Source organism: Silene latifolia, chromosome 3 (assembly GCF_048544455.1).
Source record: "Silene latifolia isolate original U9 population chromosome 3, ASM4854445v1, whole genome shotgun sequence".
Classification (NCBI taxonomy): Eukaryota; Viridiplantae; Streptophyta; class Magnoliopsida; order Caryophyllales; family Caryophyllaceae; genus Silene; species Silene latifolia.
In genome coordinates this window covers 10,155,542-10,170,405 of record NC_133528.1, presented here as the reverse complement: position 1 = coordinate 10,170,405, position 14,864 = coordinate 10,155,542, and the positions used below count along the sequence as shown (strand labels likewise).

Below are 14,864 nucleotides of genomic sequence, written 5' to 3'. Positions count from 1 at the left end.
GACCCATGAAATTGATATTGTCAACACTTTTTGACGAGCTTACTAAAATCATCTCGTAGAGTCCATATAATTTCAAATCGAAAAGAGGGGGCTTTCTTATGAATTTGGTTACGGAACTTCTCGGAAATAGGACAGTGATCTGAGCTAGTGAAAGCATGGTGTACAAACTGCATGTTTGGATATATACTAATCCAATTAGGAGAGGCTAATGCTCTATCAAGGATTTCAAAAACATTTTCAGGACCAGATTTATTTTTTCTCCAAGTAAAAAAATTACCGGAAAACGGAAGATCTATACAATTAGTATCACTCAAAAACTTAGTTAATCTTAAACAACGCGCATTGCTAACCTTTTATAACACACGGCCTTGTTACTAAATGGTGGGTAGAATCCTTTATAAACATATCACAAGCTCCTTATTTTACCAGGGACAACTTTTCCTCACAATCTCTTGGAGTGTTACACCTTTGTACCCTCTTGTTTTTCACTAGGATTCTTAATCTCGTTAAGATCTCCTAGTAATAAGAAAGACAAATCAAGATTAAGAACAAAACTTTGAAATTCATTCCAAAATTCCGTCTTCTCAGACGGTTGCGATGGGGCATAAACAAAAATAAGGCAAAAAATACATTATTAATTCGTCAGTCACACACTTCGCAAGCAACGAATCGATTCGATTTAAAAGTGACTTTTAACGAAAAAGTCATAGAGTTAGGCTCTGTTTGGTACAATTGACTGAAAAGGTACCTGAAACCTGAAAAGATACCTGAAAACTGAAAAGCTAACTGAAACCTGAAAAGCTAACTGATAAGGTAGCTGGAAATTAAGAGCTGATAAAGTAGCTGATTAATTATATAAAATTACGTTTGGCAAACTAACTGAAAAAGTAGCTTATTTTGGTAAAATGACGTAAAAGGATATGATAATTATTCAATATTATAGATTGAAGGGATAATAATGGAATTTAAACCGAGATCAGGTACCTGAAATCTCAAATGCTACCCCGTGTAGCATTTTATTTCAGGTAGCTTATTTGTGCAAATAAGCTACTTGCCAAACACTTACAAAAAAATCAGGTAGCTGAAACTTTAGTCAAATAAGCTACTTTGGTCAAATAAGCTACCTGAAGTGTCGTGTCAAACAGAGCCTTAGACTCTTTCCAAAGTAACCAAATACGACCTGATAACCCAACATTAGGGATAAAGTCGCAATTATTAAACCCAAAGTTAGTTATCAGGTTTAGTAGACAATTTAGTGTCACATATAGCTAAGATTTTAATTTCATTTGACGAGCAAAAGAAATTTAGTTCTTGAGCAAAAATTTTTATTTATGATGTTTGTTTAGAAAATATAACCTAAAATTTTTATTTTTATTTTGACCTGTACTCAAGTCTGTAGTTTTATTAGCAAGAACTTTATATGGAGAAGAAAAAAACTATAGAGTAATGAAAATGAACCTTTCCTATCAGTGCAACTTTAGCTTTGGAAATATAGTTTGTCAGTAGGGTATTGTGTCCTAAAAAATGCACATATAATAAGGAAAGGATCTAGCATCAAACTAATAATGTGTGCTTTGAGTCAAAGACTTACGATCTCTACTTTTAGTAAAATTCTTATTTAGTACTCTCCCCATACAGATAGGTAACATGGACTCAACATCTCCTTTATTGTGAGTGGGAAAAGTGGGTCCATGTACATTTAGTCTAGATCGGAGAGAGTATATAATTAATTAAGTTAATAATTGTTTAATTTCAATATTTTTTTATGCAAGTAGTTTACAAAATCTAGACTTATTATTAGTCGAAAAAATATTTAACTTTTATTAATTAATTAAGTAATTTAAATATATTAATTTCTTGCTAAGGCGGAAAAGAATGTTAATCATTCATCTTTTATTTAGTCACATACATTTCAATAATTAATTTAATTTATTAAGCTCAAACTTGGATAAGTTCAAAGGTTATAATTTGATATCTTAGTTCAAATTAAAGTGAATAATGAAGCTTTACTTAAGCTTAATTCAATTTGATGGGAGAAGACCCTAACAGACATACATGACTTTCGAGGTCCGATGGAGCACCTAGTCTCTCGTTGAGGTCGAGTGGACAAAACTCGAGTAGCTTCCATTGGACGCGACCTTTTATAGGGATGGCCGCCTATTACAATATACGAATTATTGGAGTAATTTTAAGATAAAACCTTCAACATACTAAATGGATCTTTTTGCTTGAGAGAGTGTTCACATCTAATTGTTTGAATTTCACACTTTGTTGACCATGGAATAACAAAAACAATTGTATGAGACAGTAATATACTTCAAAACATCAATATTACAAAATGGACATTTCAAACAGTAGCAGATATACGTCGTCATACCAAGAATCCAATCACGATTCCGTACACCCCTATACGGAATACGGGTAAGTGTTCGAACTCTGAAGTCCATGAAGCGGTCACAACTCACAACAAATGCCCATCTTCAGAAGTAATATATACGTACATTGCTTGATCAAACTACATTCGCAATGAAGTACTTCGTAGCCATGAGCAGTTGATCCTCGATAGAGCAAGCTGGAGGATCAACTTCCAAAGAAAACACACCATTACCAAAAGGAACATCATCTGCATATATCATCACCTCTGTGACATCTTGATTACTGTTTACATGTCCAAGTTCTCTTATAATAGGAATATGTGAGGATCTAATCCCGTCTAAGTGGACTGAAATTTCTTTCATTGTAGGCCGTTGTTTCCCGTTCATATTCAGACATTTTCTGGCAATTTCAGCGATAGCCATAAACTCGTCTTCCTTGCCCTCGTGTATAATTCGGGCATCTAGCATATCCAACACACGATCCTCTTCCATCTCTGTAAGGAACTCGGTGGACAGGTTTATCCATCCTCCATTTCCTGTGGGACATATCGGCTTCTTGCCTGTTATGAGCTCTACTAGGACTACGCCAAAACTATAAACATCACTTTTCTCGGTGAATTGATTTGACTGAAAGTACTCGGGATCCATATACCCATATGTTCCAAGAACGACAGTAGTCACGTGAGTTTGATCGATGTTAATGGCCTTAGAGGTCCCAAAATCAGAAACTTTTGCTCGATACTTCTCATCTAGAAGTATATTGGTCGACTTTATGTCTCTGTGGTATATAGGAGCAGATGAAGATGAATGCAAATATGCAACTGCTCCGGCTGATTCTGCTGCAATTTGTAATCGCATTTTCCAGTTCAGATGGAATTCTTGACCTTGATCATGTATAAGCTCATAAAGAGTTCCATTTGGGATGAACTCATAGACAAGGATAGGGACTTCTGTCTCCAAACAACATCCTAGTAATCTGACAACATTTCGATGGTTAATCTGAGAAAGAATTACCACTTCATTGATAAATTGTTCGACCTGGCTCTCGTCAACCTTTTTAGCTGTCTTAATGGCTACGATCTTTCCATCCATTAACATCCCTTTGTACACCATTCCCTGCCCTCCTTGGCCGAGTATTCTGTTGTCATTGAAATTGTCGGTAGCCTTCTCTAGCTCAGTGACAGTAAAAACTTTGGTCGTCTCGGCAACACCCTCATCAGAAGACATTTGGAGTTCCAGTAGTAATCCACCATTTCGCTTGAAGTGCTTGGCTTTTAGCTTAATCTCTCTTTTCCGTTTCACAAATCTATAAAGCCAATAGGAACCTAGGGCCAATAGCACAACTCCCACGCCAATGAAGAAGGCTGAAAATATCATAGCAAAAGCGTCAACATGACTACGAAAAACAGACAGTTTAGTGAGTCAGTTGACTTTGGTATGTTGTTTTGTAGGAATGGGATGATGTGACGATTTTACAAAGAGCATTTGAAAGTCATGTTAAGCATCACAAGTGCAATGGTATTATGGTGTATGGTCAACATACAAGACTAGTGGCATCAAGATAGGGCGAGGTTTTGAAGCAACTCATACGAAAATCGAGACAACAATGATCCTCCAGTTTAACAAACCTATGTACGAAGTAGTTGATAGCCAGTTCTAATCCAAATAAGGGAGTAGTAAAGATCTAATTGAGCTTTTCAGATTAACTCAAATGTACGAAGTTTGGCTTTTCAGGGAATGAAAAACAATAAAACATTACTCCGTCAGTTCAAATCCAAGTGTCATGGTCACATATATTTTGTACTCCGTCAGTTAAAATCCAAGTAGTTGATAGACCAAATCCAAAGAAGGGAGTAGTAAAGATCTAATTGAGCTTTTATAGTATATAAGCTCAGTTAGATTTTAATTTTAACATCAAAAAATTTAAATATAAAACAAAAATTATAAAACCTCGAAAAAAATACACATAAGCTCGGTTAGATTTGTTATGGTGGTACAACAGGTTGTATGTATGGTAGTGTTTGTGCACATATCCTCACATAAAATCGCTAGCCTCACAAATTTTCGACAATTTTTAATTATAAAAAACGAAAGTAAGGAGCATAACATCCACTACTTTAAAGTTTAAACTACCTGCAATACTGTAGAAACTACAAATATATAGGAAAACACCATTATTCAACAAGAGATCAAATTATAAAGTCGACGACTTATTTCAATGTACCTTATAATTTGATTAATAATAATGATATAAATATGCTTATTATTTTGCGTACATTTGTAATCTCGATTTAACGAATTATTTTCAAAATATTCCCGTGCAATTTGAGCAGGTTAACACTAGTACAGAGTATAGCACAACATATTGGCTGATAACATCCGATGTACATACCAAGAAAAGAAGCTCGCCTGAACAGTAAATGCTTCTCGCAATGATAGTAGTCAAAATGTCCCGTGTAATTGAAGCTGATACTGCAACGGGTTTTGCAGCTCTGACATTCTTGCACCACTGGAAAAACAAATATTTAAATTGACGGATAAAAATGAGGTACAATAAGATTACCTTGTGCTAGGGATAGTATCATAATGTGAGGACTCAACTAAATACCATTTATTGCAAACCAATATAAAAGTTAATATGGTATCAAAACTCATGGTTGTATAATCTAGGTTTGATGAATTAAAATTTGGGTTGAATAAGAGCATCTGAATGACGGGAATTTCTCAATGACAAGAGCATCTGAATGGCGAGGTGGTGGCACAGTTCTGGGTGGGTTAGACTGAGGTCCGTGGGATGTGTGGCGGGTTTGGGGGATCCTGCCGACGGTGGGGGTGGGTTCCGACCGACGAGTCTGGCCGACGGTGGGACAGTGTGGGTGGTGGGGGCGGCTGTTAAGTGGTGGTGGAAATTGAAAGAGATTATTAAGGGAGAATAAAATTAAGAAGTTGAATGTTGAAATAGAAAGGAAAAACGATGCAATACAAGTTATATCTTACATAAAGATGGGATGTAGAGAGTATTTACCTTGGCATCCATTGGGAAGATAGGGGTTTCCTTCATAAAATTCCGGACACGAGCAAATGCTGTTTGCCAGGAGACCACCATCACATAATGGAGGCGGAAATAATGAATTCTGCCATATTAATGCTGTAGGGAAAGTAGCCAAACTAGATAATGACTCGGTTACGATGTCAACGGCAATCAAGGCTACTGATGCATTGCAAGAGTTGGAATTCGTTTGTTGTTTGAAAACATCTATCTCAAAATAATCAAAATCACCCCCCAAAATTGAGGCTGTGCAGCATCCATCGCCACTGCACTTCTTTCCAATCATGTTGAAATCATCACTGACACAAACTGAAGCACACGAAGCCAAGATTTTCCCATTCTGACTCTTCATTACAGCTCTGCTTTCACAACCCTCCATCATTAAATTATTGTACTCCGCCGAGAAAAGATATGAACTACCTTTCAAGTCGTAGCTAATGATTTTCTTAACGCCACTACTTTCACAGATATTTTTACGTGGCAGGCTTACTATGAGTACATGGGTATTTCCATGACTAAAGTTCCCAGTTTCCGGCCCGATGATATTTAGCACCTCAAGATTGAACTGACGTAAGAATGGTTTTGAGGAACCAAACGGCGTATTGCAAGTAATCTCGTATGATCGGTTATAGTAACAATCGGCACCAATGCCAAACGGATATGGAATCTTAACATCACCGCAATGATCAACACAGTTAGGCTTCGAAATATTGAAACCAACTGCTATTCTTAGCACTAGCAACAGCTGAACCATTAGTGAGAACCACGACACCATTTTTTGTATTTTTTCGATCAAATAATAGAGTACAGAACTTAACCACACACAGACTACTTATATACTGTTAATTAATTCAAGGGTACTATCTAAATAACTGTCCCATCTTTGTTTACTGGTTATATATTTCAGCCAGCCATCATTGACCGTGCTGTGCTATTCTTTTGTACTCCTATTCATCTTTTGGCAAAGCAAGGACCTCAATGAAAGTAACAGTAACGAAACTGCGAAGCAAGCTACCAATAATTTAACTTGACTTAAATCAAATCACTGTGCCTTTTTTGTTACTTAAAAACATATCAGCATACAAAATTATTAGTTCTACACGAAATTTACTAATAATTTCTCCTCTTTCAAATTCCAAAATAGTCACAAATTCAATGATTATAGGCCACTCCTTCAATCTACTAAGTAGCAATTCAAGCTACTTGCCAAATCTCAAGAGTCAAGCTACTTGCCTAATCTCAAGAGTCAAGCCGAGTCCTTTTCAGTTAAAGGGCGGCCACAAAACACAGAATGACGAGAAGAGGTGTTGAACACATAAAGGTTGAGCCAACTGACATAGTGACATTCATAACCTAGCCTAAAATTTATTCCTTAAGCTAGAATTCGACTAAATACGTTCCATACAGAAAACAGACGTACTTGGAAACTTAAAACCTCCTAAACTGCAGTTACAACCTATGTTACTCCAACACTCGACACTCAGACACCTCATTTTTAACCAAAATATGCATATTTTTCATAAAAATAGCCGAGTCCGACACTTAGACACATACCCGTGTCGGATACTTCTAAACGAGTCTGAGTAACATCGGTTACGACACATATTAGACAATTAAGCAATAAATTATTGAGCTAATACTTGACTTGCTTCACTAATCATCTAAACTCCATTAATTAATGGCTAAATACACAAACCCTAAGAAAATGCATTAAAAATTCGAACTGCCGGATTCGAACCAGTGATCTAAGGATTATCTGATGAAACAACTACAGTCCTCAGCTCTACCAACTAAGCTAAAATCGGACTTCTGCTATCATCATCTCGAATTGATATTTACAACCCTAATAATGAATAAAACACTACTCTCTATGTCTTAATCTTTTCTTATTTTTGATTAAAATACTGTTCATAATGAATACAAAATGAATGTAACCGAGGGAGTAACAATTCTCAAGAATCCAACTCTAAAATTACAAAAAAAAATGACAATTACTGCAATTAACCTAAAATGACAAAATCATTATCATTTCATATACAGAGTAAGGAGCCTAGCCACACTCTACTTTTATACTGTGATTACAGAATTTTTTTCAAAAATGGGGTCAAATACAAACAAATTAACGAAATGAGTTGAGTTTGAAAGTATTTACCCAAAATGGGTCCACGTCATCACCGAAGCTAGGCTCGGATTCAAGTCGCTCTCCCGCTCAACGACCTTACCCAAAGTCTCACTTAAAGTCCACTCAAACCTAAGTATGGTACTTCAAGGCAAGTCGCTTAGGGAGTGAGCGATTTCAGCTCAAATCGCCCTCCCCACAAATGATTTGGGTCTTTGCAAAAAAAAAAAAAAAAAAAAAAAAAAAAAAAAAAAGCTGTTAAGCGGAATTGAACACATGATGTTCAAGAAACCAAACACTTATCTTGTTGAAGCTAACCACTAATACAAGCAAATTAACATGTTAAAGTTTAGTGCTTAAACTTTATAATTAGTAATTACTCTTCAAATCCCAAACAGCTATTAAATACTCTTAGCATTAAATATTTATTTTAATTACCATAGTGAGTAAGCATTAAATATGTATTTTAATTACCATAATGAGTCAATACATTATGCTGGGCATTATGGTTAGGGGTGTGAAGGGTATGATTTCAGATTGCGGGTTCGATTCCTATCAACTTCTCCTTCTGTATTTCTTTTTCTTTTTTTTTCCTGCTAAGTCGCTCAGCCGCACGGCGGTTTGACCTCAAGTCGCTCTCCTGGTGAGCGATCTTAATCCCGACCCTAACACCGCCAAAACCAAGCCTACGTGGACCCATTTTTGGTAATTAGTTTCAAAGTCGCCCCATTTTGTTAAAATGTTTGTTATTAAACCCCATTTTGGAAAAAAATTCGTGATTACAAGGATACTATCCAAACGACTGTTTGCAACGCAAGAGACAAGAGGGCCTCAATAAAAGTAACAACACTCAAATTGCAAACCAAACAAGCTACTTATAATTTGACAGACAACTTTGATCATTGTGCTGGTAATTACATTACCCAACAAAAGCTAAGTATCATACAAATGAAAGCTGGGATTTTTGCTCTGAAAATACACAAGCATATAGGATGATTAAATCCAGGCAAAGCTTACTGATAAGGCAATAATATAAGCATCGTCTTAGTTTTATTCTCCAAATATTCTCTCCTAACTCAAATGATAAGGCGATAATATAAGCATCGGCTATTACAATTTTAAATATACGGAGACTTATCCGGAGTCCTTTTCCGCTAAAGGTGAGCCACAAAGTGCAGAATGACAATACGAGATATTGAACACTTGTACCGTCATGTGGTTGAATCCACTCACAACCATGTCTGAGCCTAAAATGTATCCCTTAATCTAGAATGTTTCAACAAAATACGAGATATTGAACACTTGTACCGTCATGTCTGAGCCTAAAATGTTTCAACAAAATACGTTCCTCCAGGTCAACTTAAACTCTCATCTGACCTACACATACTGCACGACTAAGCCATTAATAATTGAGCTAATAATTCATTATCATCTAACAAAAAGTTCTAACAAAAAATCAACTTAAGGATATCTGTTGGAGGATATGGTATATGAAATAATATGCTAGTATCCATCTATTTTTAATGTTATATGATAATCTCCTATTACGATAAAGTACTTCATACACCATATCTCTAACAATATCTACAATCGTACACTCTAAAGAGTAAAGACTGAACTCCTAACCGAGAGTTATAATCAATCAATGTTATTTTCTCACAGAAAGGGTGCAACTTTCAAAACTAAATAGTTCAGGGCACATGTGAGGAAAATCCAATAAATTAATACTTAATAGTGATTAAGAAGACGATTGTTCAAAATCAATCTCATGCAACACATAAAAATTATGTAGTAATCAAGTCAGTGAATTAAAACGAAAGTTAAAAGTAAATGACAACTGAATACTCCGTATTGAATATAAATCGAATCGAATTTGAGCATTGAATGTTGAAGAGTATTAACCCAGTGAGAAGGGCTTGTAACTTTGAAAGGTCAGTCAATGGAAAGGATAAGGTATGGCAAAAGCTCCAAACCCCACCCAAAATTATTATTGTTTTCATTGCTTGACTTATACAAATCAAAGGTTTACTTTGAGCAGTTGGTCTCTGTTAGACGAAATACCCACTTACATAGTATGAGATACAGAGTACAGAACTTTTATACTATGATTACAAGGTCCCTGATTGGAACCGATAGAGTAAATTTTCAAGAATACAACTCTTCAATTAAATTAAAATTTGAATTACAAAAATTTGGCAATTACAGCAATTAACCTAAAATGACAATTCTCATCATCTCATATAAAAACTAATAAAACCCTAAAATTAATTGAGACAACAATTTTCCAGAATCAATATCATACAACGCGTCAAATTAGTAATCCATTAAGTTGAATAATTGAATTAAAATTGGAATTAGGGAAAATGACAACATATATTCAATCAAAAATGACATGCATATTGAATTTTCAAAAGTAAGTTTCGTAATTGAGATAAAGAAGGTAACTGACCTTGTCTTTACGTATAATTTGAGCAAGAATTGTATAACTTTGATTGATTATTCGCCATTGTTGAAAGTTCCATCGGTCGACTTTTACTCACAAAAGGGGAACTGAATTTTCTGTTATAATCGAGTCATCAAAGCTCTAACTTGACAATTACTCCTAGTAGACTATACAACTAGTTGTATATGTATACATTTGGTTGTAGATTTGGAACTTTATAATAAAGCATTTGAGTTTGTATGTACATTTTATGAGCTTTATTGGAAAGAATTTGAACGTCTTTATACAAAATTTAAACTAAATATATTATAATGAAACTGAAAAGTAGTACATATAACTTCAATTAGATTTTAATTTTGAAGTCTAAAAAATTAAAATATAACTTAAAAATTTTAAAGCTCGAAAAGATTGCATATAACCTCAATTAGATTTGTCTTAGATGTACCATGCTCATATACATCTAGATGTATATAGTCTTATTTGTGCGAACTTGAGGAGGGTCGAGTTTGGCCCCTATGATATTTTTGTACGAGTTGTTTGTGATTTGAACTTGGCTTGAGTTGGGTTTGGGTCTTGGCTATGTAATTAAGGCATATATAATGGTACAAATTCTCATTTTATACCGGCAACATCCATTTAAAACTATAGATAGATAGTGTCCTTTTTATAAAATGGGAGTGAATAGTGCAAGTGGGTGGGAAATGGATAATCTCACTTTCATTTTGTGAGAGGGCCAATAATCCGTCTATAGCTTTAGACGGATAGTATACATCTACAATGACACGGATTGAATATTGATAATACCCGGAGAATTATATTTTCTTGTAGTTAGAAGGATCTCAAATCCCTTATGCGAATCACCCTCATAAGTTTGATACTATGTGCAATCAAGCCCATTAACTTCTAAATGTAGCAAATCAACCCCATATGTTTCTCTTAATATGCAATTAATCACATATCTTATTTTTAAGAATAAAATTTGCTAATTAAATATTTTAATATTATTGAAAATCACTTTTTTTATTTTTTTTATTTTGACGAAAAATGTTCATAATATGAGAATTGTTAATGATGTTACAATGAAAAGTTAGATGAACAAATTTATGTTTATACAAAATTGGTTCGCATTTTTCGTTGAATATGTAAATATTATATTTAATTATTTAAGAAATATATTTATAATAGTTTAAACATTTAATACCCTTCTATATTTGGTATTAATTTAGAAATTATAGAGTAAATTACACATAAATCAATGCAATTAATGCATATATTAACTATTTATTTCTTCTTTTAGTTGCTTAAATACAACTTAATGGGTTGTATTTATCATAACCCTTTATATAATAGAAAACTCATTTATCATAACAATTGCCCTTCTTTTAGTTGCCCAAAAATGTTGATTGGAGAAACAACATAAATCAATGCATCATGTTGTTTTTATACTACTATGATTACAAGGTCCCTGATTGGAACCGATAGAGTATATTTTCAAGAATTCAACTCTTCAATTAAATTAAAATTTGAATTACAAAAAATTGGCAATTACTGCAATTAACCTAAAATGACAATTATCAACATCTCATATAAAAACTAATAAAACCCTAAAATTAATTGAGACAACAATTTTCCAGAATCAATATCATACAACGCGTCAAATTAGTAATCCATTAAGTTGAATAATTGAATTAAAATTGGAATTAGGGAAAATGACAACATATATTCAATCAAAAATGACATGCATATTGAATTTTCAAAAGTAAGTTTCGTAATTGAGATAAAGAAGGTAACTGACCTTGTCTTTACGTATAATTTGAGCAAGAATTGTATAACTTTGATTGATTATTCGCCATTGTTGAAAGTTCCATCGGTCGACTTTTACTCACAAAAGGGGAACTGAATTTTCTGTTATAATCGAGTCGATCAAAGCTCCAACTTGACAATTACTCGTAGTAGACTATACAACTAGTTGTATACATCATTTGGAGCTTTATAATACCTAGTTGCTCATATATGTACAACTAGTATTGGTGCCCGGCTTCGCCGGGCTACCTCTACTTACCATTAATTTTTTTTTTCATTAAATAAAATTACTTAAAGTTGTATAACCCATAAATTTATCATTAATATATTTTCCTATGACATGTCCTAAAATTACGATGAAATAAAATTTGAGACAAATTCACTACTCCCGCTATTAATATTTTACTCTTATTAATGAAGCAATAGTAATAACATTTCACTATTTGTCCGTAATCATTGTTACTTTCACTACTCCCTCCGTAATTATTGTTACTGTCACTACTGCCGCATTAATATTGATAATTTCACTACTCCCGCCGTAATTATTGTTACTTTTACTATTGCCGCATTAATATTGATTATTTCACTACTCCCGTTGTTGTTTCTACCACTTTCACTAATCTCGCTGATAATATATTTATATAAATATATTACATATATGCATTAAATCAAATCGAACCAATTATGCAATATTATATATTATGTAATCTAATTTGAATTATTTATAAGCCTACTTATATTACATTTTTGTATGTTAAATAATTAACATCTCTATACATCTAATAAACTATAAAGTGTAATAAAATTGCATAGATTTTAAATTTAATATATAATTTTAAATTTAATATATAATTTATGATGATAATAATTAATAGAATAAGTGTACATGTTTATACTAATTAATTATTTTATTTTAAGGAAATTGACCATCTTCTAGTCTTCTATAAATATTTAGGAAAATTACCAAACATCTTCTTTCTTTTAGTCTCCTTAAAATTGATCATCTTAATTAATTATTTTATTTTAAGGAAATTGACCATGTTTTTCTCTTACAAATATTTAGGAAAATTATCAAGCTTCTATATAATTTAATTTTAACCCAAACTATATAATATTTGCATTGAGATCCCTTAATCGGGTCCATCACACGGTGCTGGTGATTTAAAACTATATAGTATAATTAATTTGTATAACTTTCTTTAATTACATGGAAGTCACTTGGTTTCTGGATTTAATATATAGTATTGATTTTTACTAGTTTATCCCTGTTCTCTTTTATTATTCTCTTCCTCCCATAAATTAATCAAAATCCTACCAAATTCATCAATTATTCACTTAATTCATACATTAAACAAGTAACTATTGTAATTTTGTTTACAATATATCAAATTTTTGTATTCAATTGAACTAATTACAAATCCAATTAGGCTAAATTTTAAAATTAAGGTTTCATCAAGAATTGATGGTTGGGATGGCTGGGGTGGGCGCGGCATGTGGTCGACGGTGGCGGCGCGGGGTGGGGCGTCAAGGAATGGCGTCGGATTGGCAGAGGTGGTGGCGGTAGTGGGGGAGGGGGCGACATGGTGGTAAGGGAAGGTCTAGAAGTGGGCATAGGCGGGTATGGGTGGGCGTTTGAGGCAGGTCGACGGCGGCGCCTGAGTGGGTCCGGTGGGTCTGACAGTTGTCGGGAAGGGTAGTGGTAAGGCGGTGGCTGGAATGGGAGAGTGTAGATACCTCATTTCTGCACCTCCCACAAACCACCCGGTGATGATTGGCCGCATGTTTGGTACGCGGAACGATTTGTGACAGTTCGTAAGTTTATCGTCAAGTGATTGCTCAAATACTGATGTCTGCCTCTTAAATGTCATTTACGCGCCGATACGGTCGTTTTGACAGTAATTAGAGTACATTTGGAGTCCGGGCCTAAAACCGTCTTCATTTTCTGATAACCGCAAAATCCCAAGTCAGAATGTTCTGGAATGTTCCGGATATTTCTATTCCATATTTCACAATCTTTTAATCTTTGGTAAAGAATTTCCCGTAATATTCACACAAAATATTAAGGAAAATAAGATTAATCCGTTATTTCATAAACCAAACACGGAAATCTTTCTTTCGCAGGAGGAAACCACTTGGGAACAGACGCAGCAGGTGATGCGCCTCTTCCAAGAGACGCAGTGACTGCTGCGCCTCTTCCCAGGTCCTTTTCTGCGTGTTTTTCGTATCTTTTTCATATCTTTTCGAGATTCACTTCCAAAGTCTCTCCGAAAACCCTACTCCTTCACGTGATTAGTATAAATAGGAGCCTTCGCTCCTCATATTTCTCACGCGAGTGTCCGCCCTTCTCTTCTCCCTTTGCATTCTAAGTCCACGTTCTTACTTTTTGGCGTCTACGTGCTTGAACATTCTTCCACGTAAGCTCGGATCCTTCTGAGTACCAGCCTCGTTTGCATGACCGACCAATTTGACCAACTACACAACAATCAACTTAATTAATCTATTCGTTTTCCTCTTACGAGGGCACTTTCGTTACATTCGCGTCGAGCATCACTAATCGTAAACTTAGTTCATCTCGTTTCGTCAACATGTAAGTGTGAGGGTATATAATCCTTATTTTATTTATTGTTCTTTACTTATTGTATCATTAATGTAAGGTTTATGTCGAGAATACTTCTTAAAACCGATTTACAAAACCATGCTTTAAAACCCTTTTTACGGATTACCAGAAGATGACCGTCGAGAAAGGACGCAGCAACTGCTGCGCCTCTTCGAAGGGACGCAGGAGGTGCTGCGTCTCTTCAAAGGGACGCAGCACCTGCTGCGCCTCTTCGTGAGGCTGCCGCAGTTCCTGTTTCCTTTCTTCTTCCTTCGTCCTCTGTAAATTCGCTCGTTATTTGCTTTTATTTGTTTTCGTCAGTTCTTTGATATGATATCATAATAATTTCACATGTATATTGTTTATCATCATTAATACGTATAATCCATCATAAATTCCGACTTAAATCCCAAGTAATTCATATTTGCGGGTTTTCGTCATTAAACTCAATTCGGGTTTTAGAGATTCGATTTACCCAT

At 34.5% G+C, this 14,864-nt stretch overlaps 1 protein-coding gene across 2 annotated transcripts; it reads right to left on the bottom strand.

The window, feature by feature from the left end:
- Nucleotides 1–2,208: 2,208 nt before the first annotated feature.
- On the bottom strand, nucleotides 2,209–11,870 carry LOC141647164 (wall-associated receptor kinase-like 2). 2 transcript variants are annotated; one of them, XM_074455254.1, is made up of 5 exons: nucleotides 11,782–11,870; nucleotides 9,993–10,102; nucleotides 5,401–5,783; nucleotides 4,768–4,884; nucleotides 2,209–3,739 (listed from the first exon to the last, which is right to left on the bottom strand). In XM_074455254.1, the coding sequence occupies exons 3-5, from the start codon at nucleotides 5,774–5,776 to the stop codon at nucleotides 2,511–2,513; spliced, it is 1,722 nt and encodes a 573-aa protein (XP_074311355.1). In that variant the 5' UTR covers nucleotides 5,777–5,783; nucleotides 9,993–10,102; nucleotides 11,782–11,870; the 3' UTR covers nucleotides 2,209–2,510. The 2 variants fall into 2 exon arrangements, with proteins under 2 accessions (XP_074311355.1, XP_074311354.1); XM_074455253.1 differs by lacking the exons at nucleotides 9,993–10,102; nucleotides 11,782–11,870 and having other exon boundaries at nucleotides 5,401–6,384.
- Between the last annotated feature and the right edge of the window lie 2,994 nt (nucleotides 11,871–14,864).